An 18,212-nucleotide genomic window follows, 5' to 3' on the forward strand; every position below is an offset into this window, starting at 1 on the left:
GGGAGAAAAAGGTTTTTTTCTTACATACCCCTGGCAGCGCCAGCCCTCCGGAGGGTGCAGGGAGCCAGTGGACCTCTCTTCAGGGCTCCCCAAGTCTCAGAAAAGCTAAAAAAAGCTATCACGACCTGCTTCCAAAAGTGGCTCTATTCCAGTTCCAGTCATCCTGCCTTCTCTGTTAACTTATATATTTAATGAATGTATAAGCATTGCATACTTGAGGACCATATTCAAGTTTTTTATTTCATCCTATATTGTGTGGAATTCAGTTATGTCTTTCAGTAGAAGTAGAAAATGCAATCACTGTACATGCTGGACTGTTTTCTTTAATGCAGTAACACTCAATATTATTTATGCTTTAGATCAGGAAGTAAGTGGTTGGTTGTTAAACTGCAAGGGTTATTTCAGTCTATTTCCCTTCTCTAAATCAAAAACTTCCAAGTAGACTTTTTTTGTTCAAAAGTATTAATTTTTAAATGCCTTTTACCATGGTGGATGGAAAATAATCCATCTATCTTCATTAAGGCATATAGTCTTGAAATTTTGTGTTTTTGCTTCTTGTGGGTTATGGATGCATGCCTTTGCTTGTCAAGATAAATGTATTATTCTGTAGCTGTCTCCCTTCCCGATATGGGTATTCAAGTTGCATGGTAGACCTGACCAAAACAAGCAAATTCTCTAAGGATAAAGAGAGAAAATGTACATACTCCTAGGGATCTCTTTTGCAGAGCTAAAATTGACATTTTTATAAATAATTTCCATGTAACTGACTTCAAACTCACAATCACAGCAATTCAGTGATATGCATTTGGCATGAGTCAGTTTCTGTTCTTAGTGCTTTTCATTGGAAATGGCATAAAAAGTAAGATTTCTCTGAATTTTTAATGCTGTGGGCTTACAGGGGACTGAAGATGTTCTTCAGTTGTGGTTGTCTAAGCGTGCATGGCAGCATAAATAACGAAGTGGTCATAAATCTCAGCTGCACTTCAAGGGTCATGTGTTTCATTTAATTTTTAAAGAATCTAGAAACCAACTAAGCAGTTGATAACAGGTCAGTTGCAGGTGATAAAAGAGATTTTAGATGGGACATTACTTCTCTTTCCACACCTGGCATAGCTACATTTATATCCTTTGCGCTGCATTTCTTATACCTTGATAAGTTGCTTCATAAACATACGGCATAAACAGTAACTGGCTGGCTGAATTGCAAAGCAACACAATGCATTTTTAAAGATAGCTTCTGTATGTCATAGGGATTGGAAGATTTTTTTTTTTTTTTTGGTGCCTGAAATGTATTAATGTCAGAAAGAGCTTCTGTTCTGACTGACAGCTGGTAACCAACTGCAGTTCATCACCTTAGATATTACACCTGTATTAAGAGTGTATGTGTGTGTGTATATATTTTGTATGTAATATGTATACAATTTTATAACTTTCCAGAAGTGTTGTTAGATCTGATTTATGTAGAGACAATTACAATGTAAAAATCATGCAGTGTATAGACAATTGTAAAAGCTATAATCTCACTGAAAAGTTCTTGAATTTTTAGAATCACACCAATACATTAGGAAACAGTTTGTGTTTTATATTTTTTGTTTTTAAATACTCCCTTTAATTATTTTAAACTGGTTAGCAGTGTTGAAAAATGATTTGCACCCTAATCTGTTAAATGGATTATTTCATGATTTGGCTAAGTTATGAGGTTACTATCGAACTACTTGAATTTTAGCTTATGACAACTTTGTGGATCATTAATCCAATGACAGTAGTTGAAACAAATATGGAACGCAGCTATTTTTCATACATGATGGTTTTTTGAAACAAACACAGATGTACATAAAGATGCAGTCTTTATTGTGTAGTGGCAGCTTCCAAATATTTAGTATCTGTTTCCAGTCATTGCAATTACTAAAGCATCTATGGTATTGAAATCTATGCATCCCACAAACTAATTATATTTGCAAGGTCAGAATGAATACACATTTTCAGAAAAATATAAGGTTATATAAATGTGTCTTCTACTTGGCTGTTATATCACAGTTTGTTGATCTGGAGTATAATGTGTACAATTCACAAATTTGTCTGATAACAGAAAGTGGTGTGTGATTGTGTTTATTTTACTAACCAGTATATTCACAGCAATCACTTCCAAATATCTCTCCAGTAAAGATGTGTTAATTACAAAACAGACAAGGTCTTCTATTATATTAAAGCTACTAACAAGAAGACAGCAGGAATCACACATGTAAATAGCATCATCAACCCCTATTTTAGTCCTCTGTTTTGATCTGTGAGTTGCGCATAGACCAAAGGTGCTATTAAAGACTCACTGTATGAAATAGGCAGCATTATATGAACAAAATTTATTCAACAAGAAAACAGACCTTTAACATGAATTTAACAAGCCTGAGAAATTATAAACTATCATATGCTGCAGATTCATGCAGTGATAATAAACAAAAAAAGGAAAGTAAGAGGTTTCCTTAAGCTAGCCAAACCGCTAATGGTTTTGTTATAAGCTGTCTACTGTTGAAGTGACCTCTGCAAAGTCTCAAGGCACTTGCACCAGGCAGAATTAAATCGTCCAGTTGGTGAAGGAACTGCAGTATGGAAAAACATTTAATAATAAAAAGAGGCCAACCTTAATCTGTACACCTTTTTTTCCCTATATGACATTACATGGAACTTTTTATTCCCTTTCTCAGGAATGCAAAATTTTTTACATTAAGCCTTTAGGCTGTTTTTAATGCAAGTACAATCCATTGTGGTCAAAGGAAGCTAAGAAGTCTAAGAATGTTCAAACACAAAGAATGTTCAGAAAAAATGGAGGTAACGTCCATTTTATTGTTCTCCTGAATTGACCCTTGTAAGATCTGTTTTTACATCTTTTATGTCCATAAAGTTTCCCCTGCTAAATATAAGGTGATGACATTGCTGTTGCTGCATTGCATCAAATTTGGAAGTACACAAATTCACAAACCTAGAGAAGTCTTGAGTTATTACATATATCCAAATGCTCGCCAGGGCTTTATCCTTGAATCTTACTGTAGCATAATTAACACCTCCTTCATCCATTGCTCATTAGTGCACTGGACATTAATGAGCCTATTTATTTTGATACGACTCTCTAAAGAAGGAACTCGTTTGTTCTTGCTGTGCAAAAAAAGCAATTATAAGATTGCATAGAAATCAAAATGTAGGGTGTGTTGCTGCATTTATGCTTTTATTGCGTCCCAGATCTAATTTTAGGTTGCAGGTTGTTGAGCATGTTAGTTTTCCTTAAGACAGTTGCTATAGTGATCTCAGTGAATTCCTTTAATCTTAGTGTAGCTAAAGTGTTCTTTTTCTCATTGGTTGTAATGATGCTGCTAAGTAGAAGCAAAATGTCACTCAAGTCATATTCTTGTCCAGTAGTTTATAAGAAAGTGTGTATTCAATTCAGAATAGGGTGCAATTATGCATTTAATAAGAGTGCAGTTTCTTGCAGTTCACAAGCTTAATGGTCCCTATGATACTGTCCTCTAGGAACGTATTTCTGATTGTTGATCAGAAGCACAGTAGAATAAGCAATCCTACTGGTGTTGATATTCGAGGCATAGAACTGTCAGCGTTTACTCATGCAAGCTGCATTGTAGAGATGGTTTTGAACTTGCATGCATCAAGGCCATTGGGTAAATATTCAGGGTTCCACAACTGTGAGTGCCTACTGTAGTTCCACAGCAGACCACTAGATGGCCAAAGGCATTTTACCATAAATATTACCCAAACATGACCTTATAAGACAGGCTGTTATAATAATTGCAAAACCTGACATTTGGCCATTTCTTCAGCATCCTTTGCAATCAGTTATCTTGAAAAGTGCATATGGAGCTCAAATATGAGTTGAAGCAATTTTGTAAGAAAATGCCATTGCTTTCTTGGATGGGTTCCATGTTCTCTAGTGGAGCAGTCAGTTAGAATCCATTCTAGGAGCCTAAGTGTTAGTACTCTAAAATCTGATGAAGCACCTTGTGATTCTGATACCCTGCCAAGTAATTGTATCTTTCTCCTCAGAGTAAATTCTTTTTGTGTCATTTCCTATCAACTAAGCCTCTAGAGAACTGCAGTGTAGACTGTTTGGTTTTTGTTTACTTTTTATTTTTTATTTATATTCCATATTTGCTATGATTGGGCATTTGCAGGTGTTCACAAATTAGAACATCTGGTTCAAATGCTGTTTCAAGAGTTTGGGAAACTGGTTTTTATCAATGTTACATAAAATAATTGATTTAAAACTGAAGCTTAAAAATGAGTACAGATCTCTAATATGCTTAAGTTTGTTTAGTATTAACTTTCTCAGGGAGCTCTCCCAGTATAGTAAGGGAGATCTATGCTATACATAGAAATGCCTTTCTGTACATGGATCTTCCTTTAGATTCTCCTTCCATGGACAGCAAAGCAGTGGAAGGGGAGGTGTGTGCTTAACTAAAAAAAACACTGCCACCCTTCATTAAGGGGTCCATGGATAGTACTTTTGCTAAGCATATGATCAACACTTGTGAAGCTAGCCCCTTCGCCCAACTATTAATGAACCATGTGAATACATATCTGTTTGTCTGTGGAGACCCTTAGGAAGCTGCTGCCAGGGAGAACTAAGCCCAGCATTCCCATGGATCTATATACTGCAGCCAGTAAATCCAAGTACATTTTTCAAAAGGAAAATACTGCCGAGGGAACTACTGCTTCAGGTTTTTAAACTTATGCATATTAGATTAGTTCATGTAATCATAGAACTGGAAGAAATATATCCCTCACCCCCCCCCCAAAGACAAACCCTCTATAGGAGTGGTACTCAAATTGATGGGTCACGACCCACCAGCTTATGTAAAGGTCCCCAGTCCCTTTAAGAGGAGGGGACGAGGGCAGCATGCAATCCACAGGATCATGTCACTAACGGGGGCGGGGTGCTTATACTCACGGAGGGCTGCTACAAGCTGCAGGGGTTGCAGGGAGCTCATGCAGCTCTCCACAGGGTTCTCCAAGGCTTAGAATGTTCAAATGGGATGATCACAAAGCACTTCCTATTTGTGAATGCAACTAGGAAGTGCTTTGTGATCACTCCATTTGAACATTCTAAGCCTTAGGGAGCCCTGCAAAGGGCTGCATGGGGCTCCCTGCACCTCCTGCAGCTTGTAGCAGCCCTCCGTGAGTATAAACACCCCCTTACACCCCTGTTAGCAATGTGATCCTGTGGATTGCTTCGCTGCCCTCGCCCCCTCCCCTGCAAAGACTTACCTCAGGAGTAAAACTCCCAAGAAGATTGAGAACCAATGCTCTGCAGATTTGCACCTAGGGTAACTGAAACTATTCTGTGCTAGATGTGCCTGTAAGTGAAGAATAATATACTGAAAACTTTCCAGATGTAGAAGACTATGGAGCTCATCAATCTGACCTATGGGAGGGTGCTTACTAGTTCTCAAGGCAGAGAAGACTGTTGCAGAATCCAGTATTTCAGTGTTTCTCAAACTGTGGGTTGGGACCCACCAGGTGGGTCGCAAACCAATTTCACGTGGGTCCCCATTCATTTCAATATTTTATTTTTAATATAGACTTGATGCTACCATTGTGTGTGACTGCATTTGGGGACATTTTAACAGGCTACTATGTATATGCTTTTAACAATGATAGTAAATGGGACTTACTCCTAGATGTGTGGGTAGGATTGGAGCCTAGGTTTGTTAAAAATTTTCCTGCTTGATGATGTCACTTCCAGTCATGACATCATTTCTGGTGGGTCCCAACAGATTCTCATTCTAAAAAGTGGGTACCGGTGCTTAACGTGTGAGAATCACTGCAGTATTTGAATCTTTGTTACTGTAGCAGAAGGAACATCCTTCATAATTTGACCAGTACTGTTTGAAGCTTTGTTCCTGCAGTGATTCCAAGGGAATCTATTCCAGAATTTACTTTGTGCCTCTGATTATTGACTGTCCATATCTATTTATGTCAGCCTGTGGTTGCCACCATTAGTAAGACAGTCAGTAACCATTTGGGGCTACGTATATTGTTGATGATAATATTTATATACTATTTTCCAACAAGTTCAGTGCTTGGTGTGCTAAAATATCAAGACAGAGTCTCCAAAATGAGTATGTTGATCAGTACAAGACTCTAGAATATGGTATGTCATTTATGTACTAGTCCTTAAAGGAAACCTTGATGCAGAATTGTAATTTAACCTTTAATGCTTCTAATTTGCTAAACATTAGGATGTGTAGATGATGCGTTTTATGCCCAAGGAAAATTCATACATTACTTGAATTTGTGTAGACACTTAGAATTAGCTGTCTTTGTTACTCATTGCCCTTATGGCATGGCTTAATGTGAAGAATGACTTACACTGCATAATATGTCAGTAAAGCTTATACATATGCATTTGTTACTCCCTCACTGCTGCCATGGAGGCATAAAGGGGTGCTGTTATCTGAAGGTTGGCTCAAATTTCCTTCTAACTAGGGGCCATCTTAAATGATCTCCTGTTTTCAGGTGGCAGCAGAAGCAGAGCAGGGACACCACTCTGGAGATTTCATCAAGATACAGTAAACCTAGCTTTGCTGACCCTTAATTGGTTTTTAATCTCTATTTTCATCCTACAAGGTTTATTTGGTACTTCTGACATCTGCATCATTGAGCCTCTGTATTCCTCCTTTCTACTTTTCTCTGTTTCACAAGGCTGTTTGGGAATTTTATTATTACATATTTTCATATCACTATCAGCATAAAATAAAACATAGTTAACCAAGTAATAAGATGATTCCCTGTCCCAAAGGTCCTCATTTTTAAAAAGACACAAGGAGACTCCAGCCATCAGTCATTAGAAAAGATGCCTCACTGCAATGAATTGAAACAATTGCACATCTCTCTCCCTCCCTGTCTGCAAAATATAGGAGAGCTATCACTCGCCCAGTTAGCAAGGATACGAGTGTGAACGGGAGTGATGCTCCTCGCTTGCACTCTTAACAGTTCCCTAACTAATACAAGGCTTAATTCAAATTTGCTTCTACACAGAAACCTCTCATAAAGGGGAAGAGGCATAAAAAAGAATGGGTCATTTCTTAGGTGTGGTGATCACATCCACTTCTGTTAGGACGCCATGATTGGTTGTGGATGCATGTGCCAAAAATTCATGTGCATACAACAATGTTCATGATTTTATCTACACTGGTGCTTTCTGTGTATAAAATCATAATGCTTGAAGAGGGTGCCAGCCTGTGGATGGTGTTGCCCTAAATTCCTCCATAGGACCCATGTAGCCACATTGATTTTGTGTTGGTATAACTTCTTAAGGCATAATGACTTTTTTTTTTAAAGCTTTTCTTTTGGAAATCATGGGGTTGAAGTCTTTCCTTTTAAGTGTTCAAAACACTTTCTTAGGGCCAATGCTATCTAACATTCCAGTGCCAATGCAGCTCCAAGGTAAGGGAACAAGGCCTACATGACTGCCTCCCTCACCACAGGATGCAGCACATGCCCCATTGGCACAACTGCATCAGTGCTGGAAAGTTGGATAGGATTGGACCCTTATTCTTCGTAATCTTAATACCATTATATGGTTTGGTACTATCATCTCCATATTACCGATTTAGAGGGATAGTATCTTGCTTTTTAAAGCCACCTAGTAGTTGAGCTGAGAAGTAAATGGGAGATTTCTAGACTCTTAATTCCGCTTTTGAGTGCTACATTTTATCAGCACTCTTTGTTTGGGGAACAATAGTTATGCTCCAAGCCAGGGGTGACCAACCTTTCAATTTTAAGGGCTCCGGAACCTTTAAGAGGAAGGAATTTCAGCAGCCACAGCTTGTCATCTGAGATGACAGATACCTGCTGAAATGGCCTCTTCTTCACAATTGTTAATGGTCTAGGAACCCTTAAAGTTGAAAGGTTGGCCACCCCTGCTCTAAACAAATCAGATTGTAGGTTTAAGGGTTAAATTTTGGAGTTGTGAGAAAACACTTTTATTTTTATATGCAATAATGCACATCACAGTATAGTCTTTAGCATCTGTTGCTCTTTCTCAGATTCTGCCCGATGATTTGTTTGCAGACAAGGGAGCTTTCTGGAGATTCCTTGGGTAAAATAGTAGTACATGTGCACCCCGATTTGTGACTTTATTGGAACAAACAAAATTAATAATTTAAAAACTTCTAAAAGTTGCCTACTATACAGTGTAAGTGACCTTGATTCCCCCCCCCCTTTTATTTACTCTGTTGTACTCCTGACCATGACACTGACAAGGTCGTCATAATCCATCCGACAGTTTATAACCTCTTTCCTACTCGAAGGGAGTAAAAAGCATCTGACTAGAAGGGAATACATGGGGCAAGTTCCTTGCTGACTATAATTTTGTTGTCATATCAAGTATTCCAGTGGTATAATTGATGTGACAGGACTGGGCTTTAAACACAGTCCCTTAGCTTGTGCTCACTTTCAGTTTTAGTCTCTCTGTCATTCAATTTGACTAGGCAAGATGTAGGTGACAAACATATGTGTCTTTAAAGTTTCATAGTTTGTGTGTGCATATGTATGTGTGTGTGTATATATATATGCCTGTATGGTTTGCTGCCAAAATAACAGTTTATAAAACTTAATTTATTTTCTTCCAACCCCTTGCAACATGTAATAATTGCTGTCACCTAACAATATGAGAAGAGTTGGTGTTCTGATGGCAGAGGCAGCAGGAGGTTCTTTTTTATTAATATTATAATTAAATAATTTTCTGGAAAAAGGCCAAAAAACAGATGTGAGTTGATCGTGACTTGTCCGCTGTTCCTTGGCGCAATAGCTTGTGTTTTCTACAAGAATTGACTTCGGCGTCTTGTTTTTACAGGTTGTTATCGATGCCTTCAGATTGATCAATGCTAATATGATGGTCTTGGGACATGAACCAAGACAAACAACTTCAAATCTGGGTCATTTAAACAAGCCATCTATTCAGGTAAATTCACTATTTGGTATTGGAGTGTTCACTTTTTGATGTGTGTAGCTTAAAATATTATCACTGATTATTCTGTACCCTACACTTACTGTATTTTTTAATAAGTATTCAAAGTTTGATTAAATGCCACAAATTAAGACTAAATCTTAATGGCTATTGCTCAAGTTTTCATATGGATTGAGGTTGTGCATAATGAAGCAATGGGCAGCCCAATCCTAACCTGCGCTGGAACCAGCAGCCAGGCTGGCCTGCTCTGTACCTAGTTTGAGGTAGATCCTGCACAACTCGGAGTAAGGGAACTTCCCCTTACCCTGTGGCATGCGGCAATCACCTCAGTGAGGCTACTCGGATCTGTGCCAGCAAAATTGCTGGGGCAAATCCAAGCAGCCCAGTGTAATGTTGGGCTGCTTGGGAGGGGGGTTAGGATCCAGCCTAAGTGATGGAGGCCAGTCCCACCCCCCTCCCATGTCCGACCCACCCTCCTCCTGCCCTCCCCCCAACAAAAAAACACCCCTGACCCGCCCTCCCCAACCCCCTGCTCTGGCCGTTCTCAGTCGGCCCGAAATTGCCTCTGTTGGGCCCCCCCAACTCCTGAGGTGGCACAAACATGCTTTACGGAACGTTTGCGACACCCAGAGGCCAACGCAAGGGACTTGCATTAGCCTACAGGTAAGTCTGCTCTCTTACTCTTGCTTTTTTAATGATTACAGTGCCTTTGTTGCCATCTGCTGTGATTCCAAAGGTTATGTGCAGATTTCTTTTATATTACTGTGTTCTTTCTTGATGCAAGTTCTTTCTTGCTTCTGGGCTGTTTTGTTGTTAGTCTTAATTTGTTTTATGAGTCCTGAGATCATAAAGGCAGCTAAGTTGAATCATCAACCTGAATACGTCTGAAGTAAACCTGTTCATTTTAATGCATTGACTTCACAGGTATGATGCTTGTGGGTGGGTTATAGTTTACCTGTCTTTAGGGTTACAGTCTAATACTTCAAAAAATAGGACTATGTCCTGAGATTTTGCATAGGATGAAACTGAGAACAGGTTTTAGGGTCCCCTCTCCCCCCATAGATGTTAATGAATAAACTGGGACTTAAATGGCACTTTATACTCATGGTGAAAGAATCCCTAAGCCTGCTTTTGAAGTTGTATATAACCTTGGAGCCAAATTAACTTCCTTACAAAAGCCAAAACCATATTTATTTGAACTACTGGAACTTCCTTCCAAATAAGCATTCTTAAGATTGCAGGTCAATACCCATAAGAACATAAGAAGAGCCCCGCTGGATCAGGCCAAAGGCCCATCTAGTCTAGCTTCCTATAGCTTACAGTGGCCCATCAAATGCTTCAGGGAACAGACTAGACAACAGACACAACCTGCGTCCTGGTGCCCTCCCCTGCATCTGGCAATCAGAGGCAGCCTACCTCTACCATGCACATTCCTGCCATGACTTGTAACCCATGATGAACTTTTCCTCCAGAAATTTGTCCAGTCCCCTCTTAAAGGCATCTAGGCAAGATGCTTTCACTACTTTTTGTGGCAAGGAGTTCCACAGACTAATTACATGCTGGGTAAAGAAATATTTTCTTTTGTCTGTCCTAACTCTCCCAACACTCAACTTTAGTTGATGTCCCCTGGTTCTGGTGTTATGTGAAAGGGAAAAGAGCATCTCTCTATGCAGCCCCTGCATAATTTTGTATGTCTCAATCATGTCCCCCCTCAGGCGCCTCTTTTCTAGACTGAAAAGGCCCAAACATTGTAGCCTTTCCTCATAGGGAAGGTGTCCCAGCCCAGTAATCATTTTGGTTGCTCTCTTCTGCACCTTTTCCATTTCCAATATATCCTTTTTGAGATGTAGCAACCAGAACTGGACACAGTACCCCAGGTGTGGCCTTACCATTGATTTGTAGAACGGCATTATGTTCATTAAAGCTTTCAAAAATGAAGTTTAAAAAAAGTTTTCAAAAAAAAAATTAAAAACATAGTGACTTTTATCAGCCATTAGGAATGGTGAACCAACTGCAGGGCAGGCACTCCCTTAGTAGGTATATAGGTTCATTGTCTTCTACTGAATCAGACCATTGTCCCATCTAGTTCGGTACTGTCTGTGTTGACTAGCACTGGCTCTCTGGGATTTTGGGCAGGGATCTTTTTCAGTCCTCCTTGGAGATGTTGGGGGATTGAGCAAGAACCTTCTGCATACTAAGTGTGTGGTTGTCGTTTAGCTCTACAGCCCTCTACTTACTACCTCTTGTCTTGACTGTGATCCAGGAATATGTCTGCACTGATCTTAAGTAAATCTAATGCTCCCCAGGTACCCCACTTCAATCTTTGGGTTTGTAGCTTGGTTAACAAACCCTTTTAAGGAAGAGCCTAGTTGACTCTAACTGTGGTTAAGATTGACGTTCCCCTGGCTGTGATTAAATTGAGAACCTAAAAATGGGGAATATACTGTGGTCAAGTCTTGCAGGCAGGGACCGTGCAGTTCTATAACTTAGAAGATTAGTGCTGTTGCATTAGTACAGGCCTGTAAAAAATGCAAGTATCTGTCTGGAACTTGAATGTACATAGAATGAAATCGTTGCTGCTAAAACTTGTAGAAAGTGGAAGGGTTAAAATGAGTTGGCTGAGTGCATACCTATGGCTTTTCAAACGAAAAACTAAACTCACAGAATACAGGTCCAGCTATTTATACAAGGATTTTTTGTACACGGATTTAACTCAACACAAATGACCCCTGCAAATGAGAAGGAATGTGCTGATCCCTGGAGAAGGGGAAAATGCACCCCTTTAAAATCAGTTTAAAAAACTGAGCAGTCCTTTAACAATAGCCTCCTTAATGAGAGAGAAAGAGAGAGAGGGCAGCTGGCTGACAATCCATCAATCCTTCTCTCTCCAGGGACCCCTCCCTTCCCCCTGAACATTTGAAAGAAAGGTGATCGCTTTGCATTGGTGAAGGGAGGGGTTGAGTGAAGCTTTCTAAGCTCTTGCAGGAGGACTGGTTGATGGATTGTCTTCTTAATGACTCTTATCTTAGAGTCACGAGGTCAGCAAGGCTGTTTTTAAATCATCAGAGCAAAGAAACTTTGTTTTTTAAATGGATTTGCTATAGTGCCATCCAGGTGAGTGCTTGGAAGGGAACCCACTCGAATATTTAGTCTCAACCTGTACAGTGTTTTGTATGCAAGAAGCTGACAGATCAAAGTCCTTTTTCATCTTCTAAAAGGCAATTGGATTCTGTTTCTCAGTGAATAGGAGGACTGGGTGAAGACAGACCTCCATGCAGAAAGCATCATGTTTGTTAAACAAGCATTCCCTCATGAATGATTAATGTTTTGTCATCATCATTTTCTGCACTAATGATAATACTGCCAAAAAATATTATTTTTCTTTTAAAATGAATTTTAAAAGGTCTGGATAGTTGCAACCAGGAAGCCTAATTATTTCTCTGAAGATTAATTACAGGAACACTAATAGTGGCATATGCTGTAAACACCGCACACTCATTTGAAAACAGCATACATAGTAAAACTGTCAAGCTGGAATTGTGGATTCCAGCTTTTGCTCTCACTTTGGAGATTGCCTCTCTAGTTATAGTTAAACCCCTCAGACTCCAGAGCATGTCCTGGTATCTTGATGGATTGTTTTTTCAAGTTTTTTTGTCAACTTGATGGCTTAACAGAATAACTTGTGCAGACAAAATAATTTCCATTTAAGATGGTTGAAGAATATTGCTCTTGATCTGAATCAGTGCAAACTGCAGAGTATAATGAGTATTGCAAGGAACCACTAATGTTTTTGATTGGGTGCAGGCAAGCCTGTGCTTGTATGTTTCTAGAGAATACACTACTGGGCTGTTTAAGGCAGCATGTAATGACCTCTAATGCAAACCCCTACAGTGTTGTACTGCTTCATTATTATTATTATTTTTTCCTTTTAGAAAGTTACGTAATAGTTTGGTCTTGAATTCACTTTAAAGCCGTAGCTTACTTCTGCAGGACTCTGTGTGATTGATTCCTCCAGCCTGCTGGATATTTCAGTATTTCCTTTAATTTGCTTAAAGGACTTTGCTTATATTTAAAAGACTTAAAATGTGCCATTCTCTAGGAAACAGGCCAGGATTCAAGAAGTGCTATGAATGCATTGGGGAATAATACCGTCCTGCAAGAGCTGTTGTGTTGCAGCAGCTTCCATTGCTGAAGGGACACGCTGCTGCTCAACCTTAAGCCATTTCTGCCCCACATTTCATATACGCAACAGGGACCAAATGTGTACACCTGTGGGCTGGGCAAAAATGGATTAAAGCAAGTTAACTTTTCAGCAGAAACTGGAAACTGTTGCAACTGAGCAAGCAAAAACCCCAGTCATCAGAATGTGTTGTTCTCTTATGTTCAGATGACGCTTATTTCACCTTGGAACTGCCTTCCACAATAACATACTTAGGATTGCAGCTTACGACCTACATTACTGTGCATGCGTAGATGTGCTTAGGATTGCATGGTCATTCTCGTTCTTACATGTGTATGCATACATACATAGAGACATGCAGCAGCCACTGCGCGACATCTGTGCCACCTCCTCCCTTCTCATACCTACTGGCTTAAGCAACTGCAAGCCTTCCAAACGGAGGAAACAGGTCCCATGATATAATTTAGTCTTATATGTTTGTGTTTTACTCTTTCCTAAATTAAATACTTCATAAAACCTTTCAAGAATGAATTGTAGTTGCAGAAGTGCAATCTCATTTTTGTCGCCATGGGTCCAATCCTATCCAACTTTCTAATGCTGATGCAATTGTGCCAATTGAACACGTGCTTCATCTTGCAGTGGGAAGGCAGAGGCCTTCTCAAGATAAGGAAACACTTATTCCCTTATCCTGTAGCTGCATTGGTGCTGGAAAGTTGCATGGGATTGGGCCCCATGAAAGTAAGTTGCATTGAAGTTGATGGAATGTAACATGAGAACAGCCCCACTGGAGCAGGCCATAGGCCTATCCAGTCCAGCTTCCTGTATCTCACAGCAGCCCACCAAATGCCCCAGGGAGCACACCAGATAACAAGAGACCTGCATCCTGGTCCCCTCCCTTGCTACTAAATCAGACAGGACTGTAAACACTAGTTAATAGAGGTGGGAGAAAAGAGTTAAAACAAAATGAAAACATATAAGACAGATTTCTGCACTTTTCATTTTTGTTTAAAGAAAAACCTTGAAATTTGTAAAAAAAAAAAAAAAGGTTTTATTTATTATTTAATGGGGGGGTACATGGGTAATGACTAACTTCATCTGCTGCCCCTATACCACCTATATCCCCAACCTAGTACACTTTTAAAGCAATTATAATTTATAATCATAATTAAATTTTGATTAAAAACACATAACACTGCTTTCTGCACTTCTTCGTTTGGAAAACACTAAAATCTGCAAAAAGCTAGAACCTTTTTCTCTTATATCTGCTATAGTGAAATCCAGTGTTTCTAGATTTGAATCTCATATTTTTAAAATTGTAGAAATGTCAAATGCAATTTTATTCATCTTTTATTTTTCTTCCTAGGCTTTAATTCATGGACTGAATAGACATTATTATTCCATTACTATCAACTACCGGAAGAATGAACTAGAACAGAAGGCGAGTTGTTGTGTGTTTTTTTTTTTGCCTAGGGTGTGTTCCATCATTTGTTTAGGGGATAAAAAAAGTCATTGCAAATGGCTTAAACTGACTTGCAGCATGGTACAGGGTTGTGATTTGAATTTTAATTTCTGATATTTCGTTGTTATTTTCTATTTCTTTCTGTTCCTTTGTGTCAGATAGTGAATGCATTGCTGTATTAAATGAACCTCAGTCTGAACTCTCTTGTAGAACACTGCTTCTCCTCCAGAAGGCATCTGCATTCATACCTAGTGAATGCTAAATAAGTTCTTGGCAAAAATCAGTCTGTCTTATTTAGACAATTAGAAACATCTTTGTTTAAATTGTGACAAAATAGTAACTATTTTAAAAACCATGTAATTCTCAAGCCTCTTTTTTCATTTCTATGATACTATTACAATGAACCTGTTCACTTCCTGGCACTTGTTTTTAAAAATCTTGTGCCTCATTTTTTTTGCTTGATTCATAGCAGCCTACGAAATTGATTATTTCAAAATCTGTCAGAAAACAATTCAACAATTGATTAACTGTATTTAGGTTGTAGCTGTGTTGATCAGACCTCACAATGGAGTACTGTGTGCAATTCTGGGCACCACATTTTAGGAAAGATGCAGCCAAACTGGAGCGGGTTCAGAGAACAGGGATGATCAAAGGGATGGAGATCAAGCCTACAAAGAAAGTTTAAGGGAACTTGATATGATAAGTTTGGAGAAGAAAAAGCTGAAAGGGGTCATGACAGCTCCCTTCCCCCTGAAGGGCTGTCATATGGAAGAAGGAACAAATTTGTTCTCAACTGCCTCTGAGGGTAAAACTAGATCAAAAGGGTACAAACTGCAATAGAGGAGTTTCTGGTTGGACATTGGGAAGAAATTCTTGATGGTAAGAACAGTTCGGCAGTGGAACAGATTGGCAAGGGAAGTGATGAATTCTCCCTCACTGGAGATTTTGCAGCAGAGGCTTAACAGGCACCTGAAGGAGATGCTCTAGGAGGACAGGGTGGACTAGATGACCTTGTGGACCTCTTCCAGCTGTATGATTCTATGAGACAAACATCAGCAAAAAATTAAGGCTTGTTCTAGAACAGTGGTTCTCAAATTTGAGTCTCTAGAGTCCTTTATACGCCTAAGCAGTCTCAGAATGCTGTGCCAGCACATGTGTGGAGTATCAGGAGCCTGAGAGTATTGGCGCATGCACAGAGTAGCACCGTGCCAAGCAGATAGCAGCCACTTATGATGTACTTGTGGAGCCTCTGAATTACAAGGGGCTCCTAGAGGCACACTTTGAGAAACAGTGCTCTTAAACACCTGTTGAAATAGGAAGGGTTTATCCACCATCTTAAAATGTCCAGTTCTGTTTCATGACACTGGGAGCTCCACTGAAACAACCCTGTGCCAACAGCTCTCCTCTCCAAGGACAGGATGCGAAGCAGGGCTTCTTCTGGCCTGGTGGTTATAATGGACATAGAGCAAGGGTGTCAAACTAATTTCTTATTGTGGGCCAAATAGCTTTAATGGAGCCTGCTGAAGGCTGGATGTGACATAATTAAGCAGGAAGTGATGTCATTAGGCAGTTGATGGCCATAACTAAGCACTTTGTTCTCACATAGAAACTCATTAGCTGCAAATGACAGAAGAGAGGATGTGCAAATCTTGATCGTATTTTCATCATATGGGAGACCCCAATTATCACAGGGTCCACAATCCTTATGTTTGACACTCCTGGCTTGTATGACGCACTGTAGATTAAAATCAACTTCCAGAAGTCTGTCCAGAAAAGACCAAGTTGTGCAGTTGCCACAGTAGAGGTTGAAAATGCTTTGGTCTCCCAGTACCCATAAGGAAGTAACTGTGGTGTTCTGCACAAAACTAAGTATTCAAGAATGTCTTTCACTATAGTCCCATGTGTAAAGTGTATTTCAGGAATCGGAGCTTGAAGTTGCAAAGACATCAGTGTTGGTGTCGGGGTCTTTGCTGTCAGGAAAGGAAACCTCTTATATGAATACCTGGATAGCTTTTTATCCTTAAACTAGCTGAGGTAACTTCTAAAAACACATTAAAATCATTCAAAACTACCTGTAAGAAATACTAATGGAGAGTTAAGACTTACAAGACTTTCATTTTGGTTCTGTACAACAATAACAGGGCTTCTCAAACTGGGGCATTGCAATGCTCCAGCCTAAGGGCCCTAGCCTCTGCCCCCTTAAGGGTTAGGTTTTCCAGTTTTGTGGAGGTGGTGTGCAATCGCTCCACTTTCACTTTTAGAAGACTGGGGAGCCGCACCTCCAGGACGCTGCTGCAGGGACTGGTAAGTAAATGCCAGTCCCTGCGGCCACCTTAGCAACATGATCCTGGGGATCTCATTGTTGCCTTCCCCTCTCCCCTGCTGCTTTCCCCACTCCCCTGCAAGGACTTACTGCAGTTCTCAAACTCCCTGGGAGTTTGAGAACCTCAGAACTATAAGGAGATTTTACCTGAAGTGCAGATTTACCAACACAGTAAAAATGCTACTGTAGAGTCCTAAATTAAACTTTAACCCCAGCAACATTTTCTAACTTAAGTCTGATCATCTTTGCACAGGCTTATTGTGGGGTTTGTACCCACAGTACAATCAGTTTGTTCATCATTAGCAGTAATTTTTTTTTACTCGGCACTATAACACTATGTTGAAACACACTCCTATTCTTGTCTTCATAGGGATTATATAGAAATTACCAAGAGGCAGAATTGGCTCACAAGTGTCAATATTTTAATGGTTTTCCCCCCTAAAAATAAGTCAAAAGAGAATTCAACCGCCTTACTCAGAGCCAACTCATTAGAGCTTACAAGAATCAAGTGATAAATTCTTTGTCACTGTAAAAAAAAAAAAAAAAAAAAGGAGGGAGGGAGGGGGAGAGAGAGATGCTGCAATATGCACAGGGGGCAGATTTGATGAAGAGAGACTGCAAGCAGAGGTGCTGGTTGTAATAGACCTGTACTTTTAAGACATAGAAAAACTTTGATTTTTGGATGGTTCATTCCTGTCTGTGTTCCTGCAGCAAAGCATCCGTTCCCCTCTTTGCTTCATGTTCCAGAGCCCAGACCTTATCTTTGTTCGGTGCACTGCAAGCACTTTTGTGAAGGTGATAACAGTAATTGCCAAGTGTGAGAAAGAGAGAATTTAGGATCATGGCTGTTTCTATTAACATGTGCAGTCTTCACCTAGTGTGCTGGCATCCTTTCAGTCTGATGTCCTTCTCTGCACATTCATGACTTCATTCTCATGACTGAGAATGGGAATGGGACCTCTGCAATTCTGACACCAATTATGTATTGGAAGCTGATAGTCTGGCAGAAGGCCTGAAACCACATGATCACAAACAATTTTTAGCACTCAATCAGGTCTTTACAAATCCCCACTGTGAGGATGGGTTCAAGTTTTCACAATTATCTTATCTAGCAAACAATTTCTATCTCGTCAGATGATCTCCAAGGGAATGGATGCTCAAGACTGGGGGTGAGGAGTCAATCTCTGTCTCAGAAAAGTCATCTGTGGTAGTCTCATATTATTCAACTTGACAGCAGTGTTCTAAACACTTGCCACCACCAAAAACTTTCCTG

General features: G+C 39.7%; 1 protein-coding gene across 1 annotated transcript in view; it reads left to right on the forward strand.

The window, feature by feature from the left end:
- PSMD14 (proteasome 26S subunit, non-ATPase 14) overlaps positions 1 to 18,212 on the forward strand; it is a 70,612-nt gene that overhangs the window by 42,289 nt on the left and 10,111 nt on the right. The window contains exons 7-8 of the mRNA XM_066612091.1: positions 8,864 to 8,971; positions 14,521 to 14,595. Coding sequence (XP_066468188.1) covers positions 8,864 to 8,971; positions 14,521 to 14,595 — 183 coding nt within the window. The remainder of the gene's footprint in view (positions 1 to 8,863; positions 8,972 to 14,520; positions 14,596 to 18,212) is intronic.

This window comes from Tiliqua scincoides, chromosome 1 (assembly GCF_035046505.1).
Source record: "Tiliqua scincoides isolate rTilSci1 chromosome 1, rTilSci1.hap2, whole genome shotgun sequence".
NCBI lineage: Eukaryota > Metazoa > Chordata > Lepidosauria > Squamata > Scincidae > Tiliqua > Tiliqua scincoides.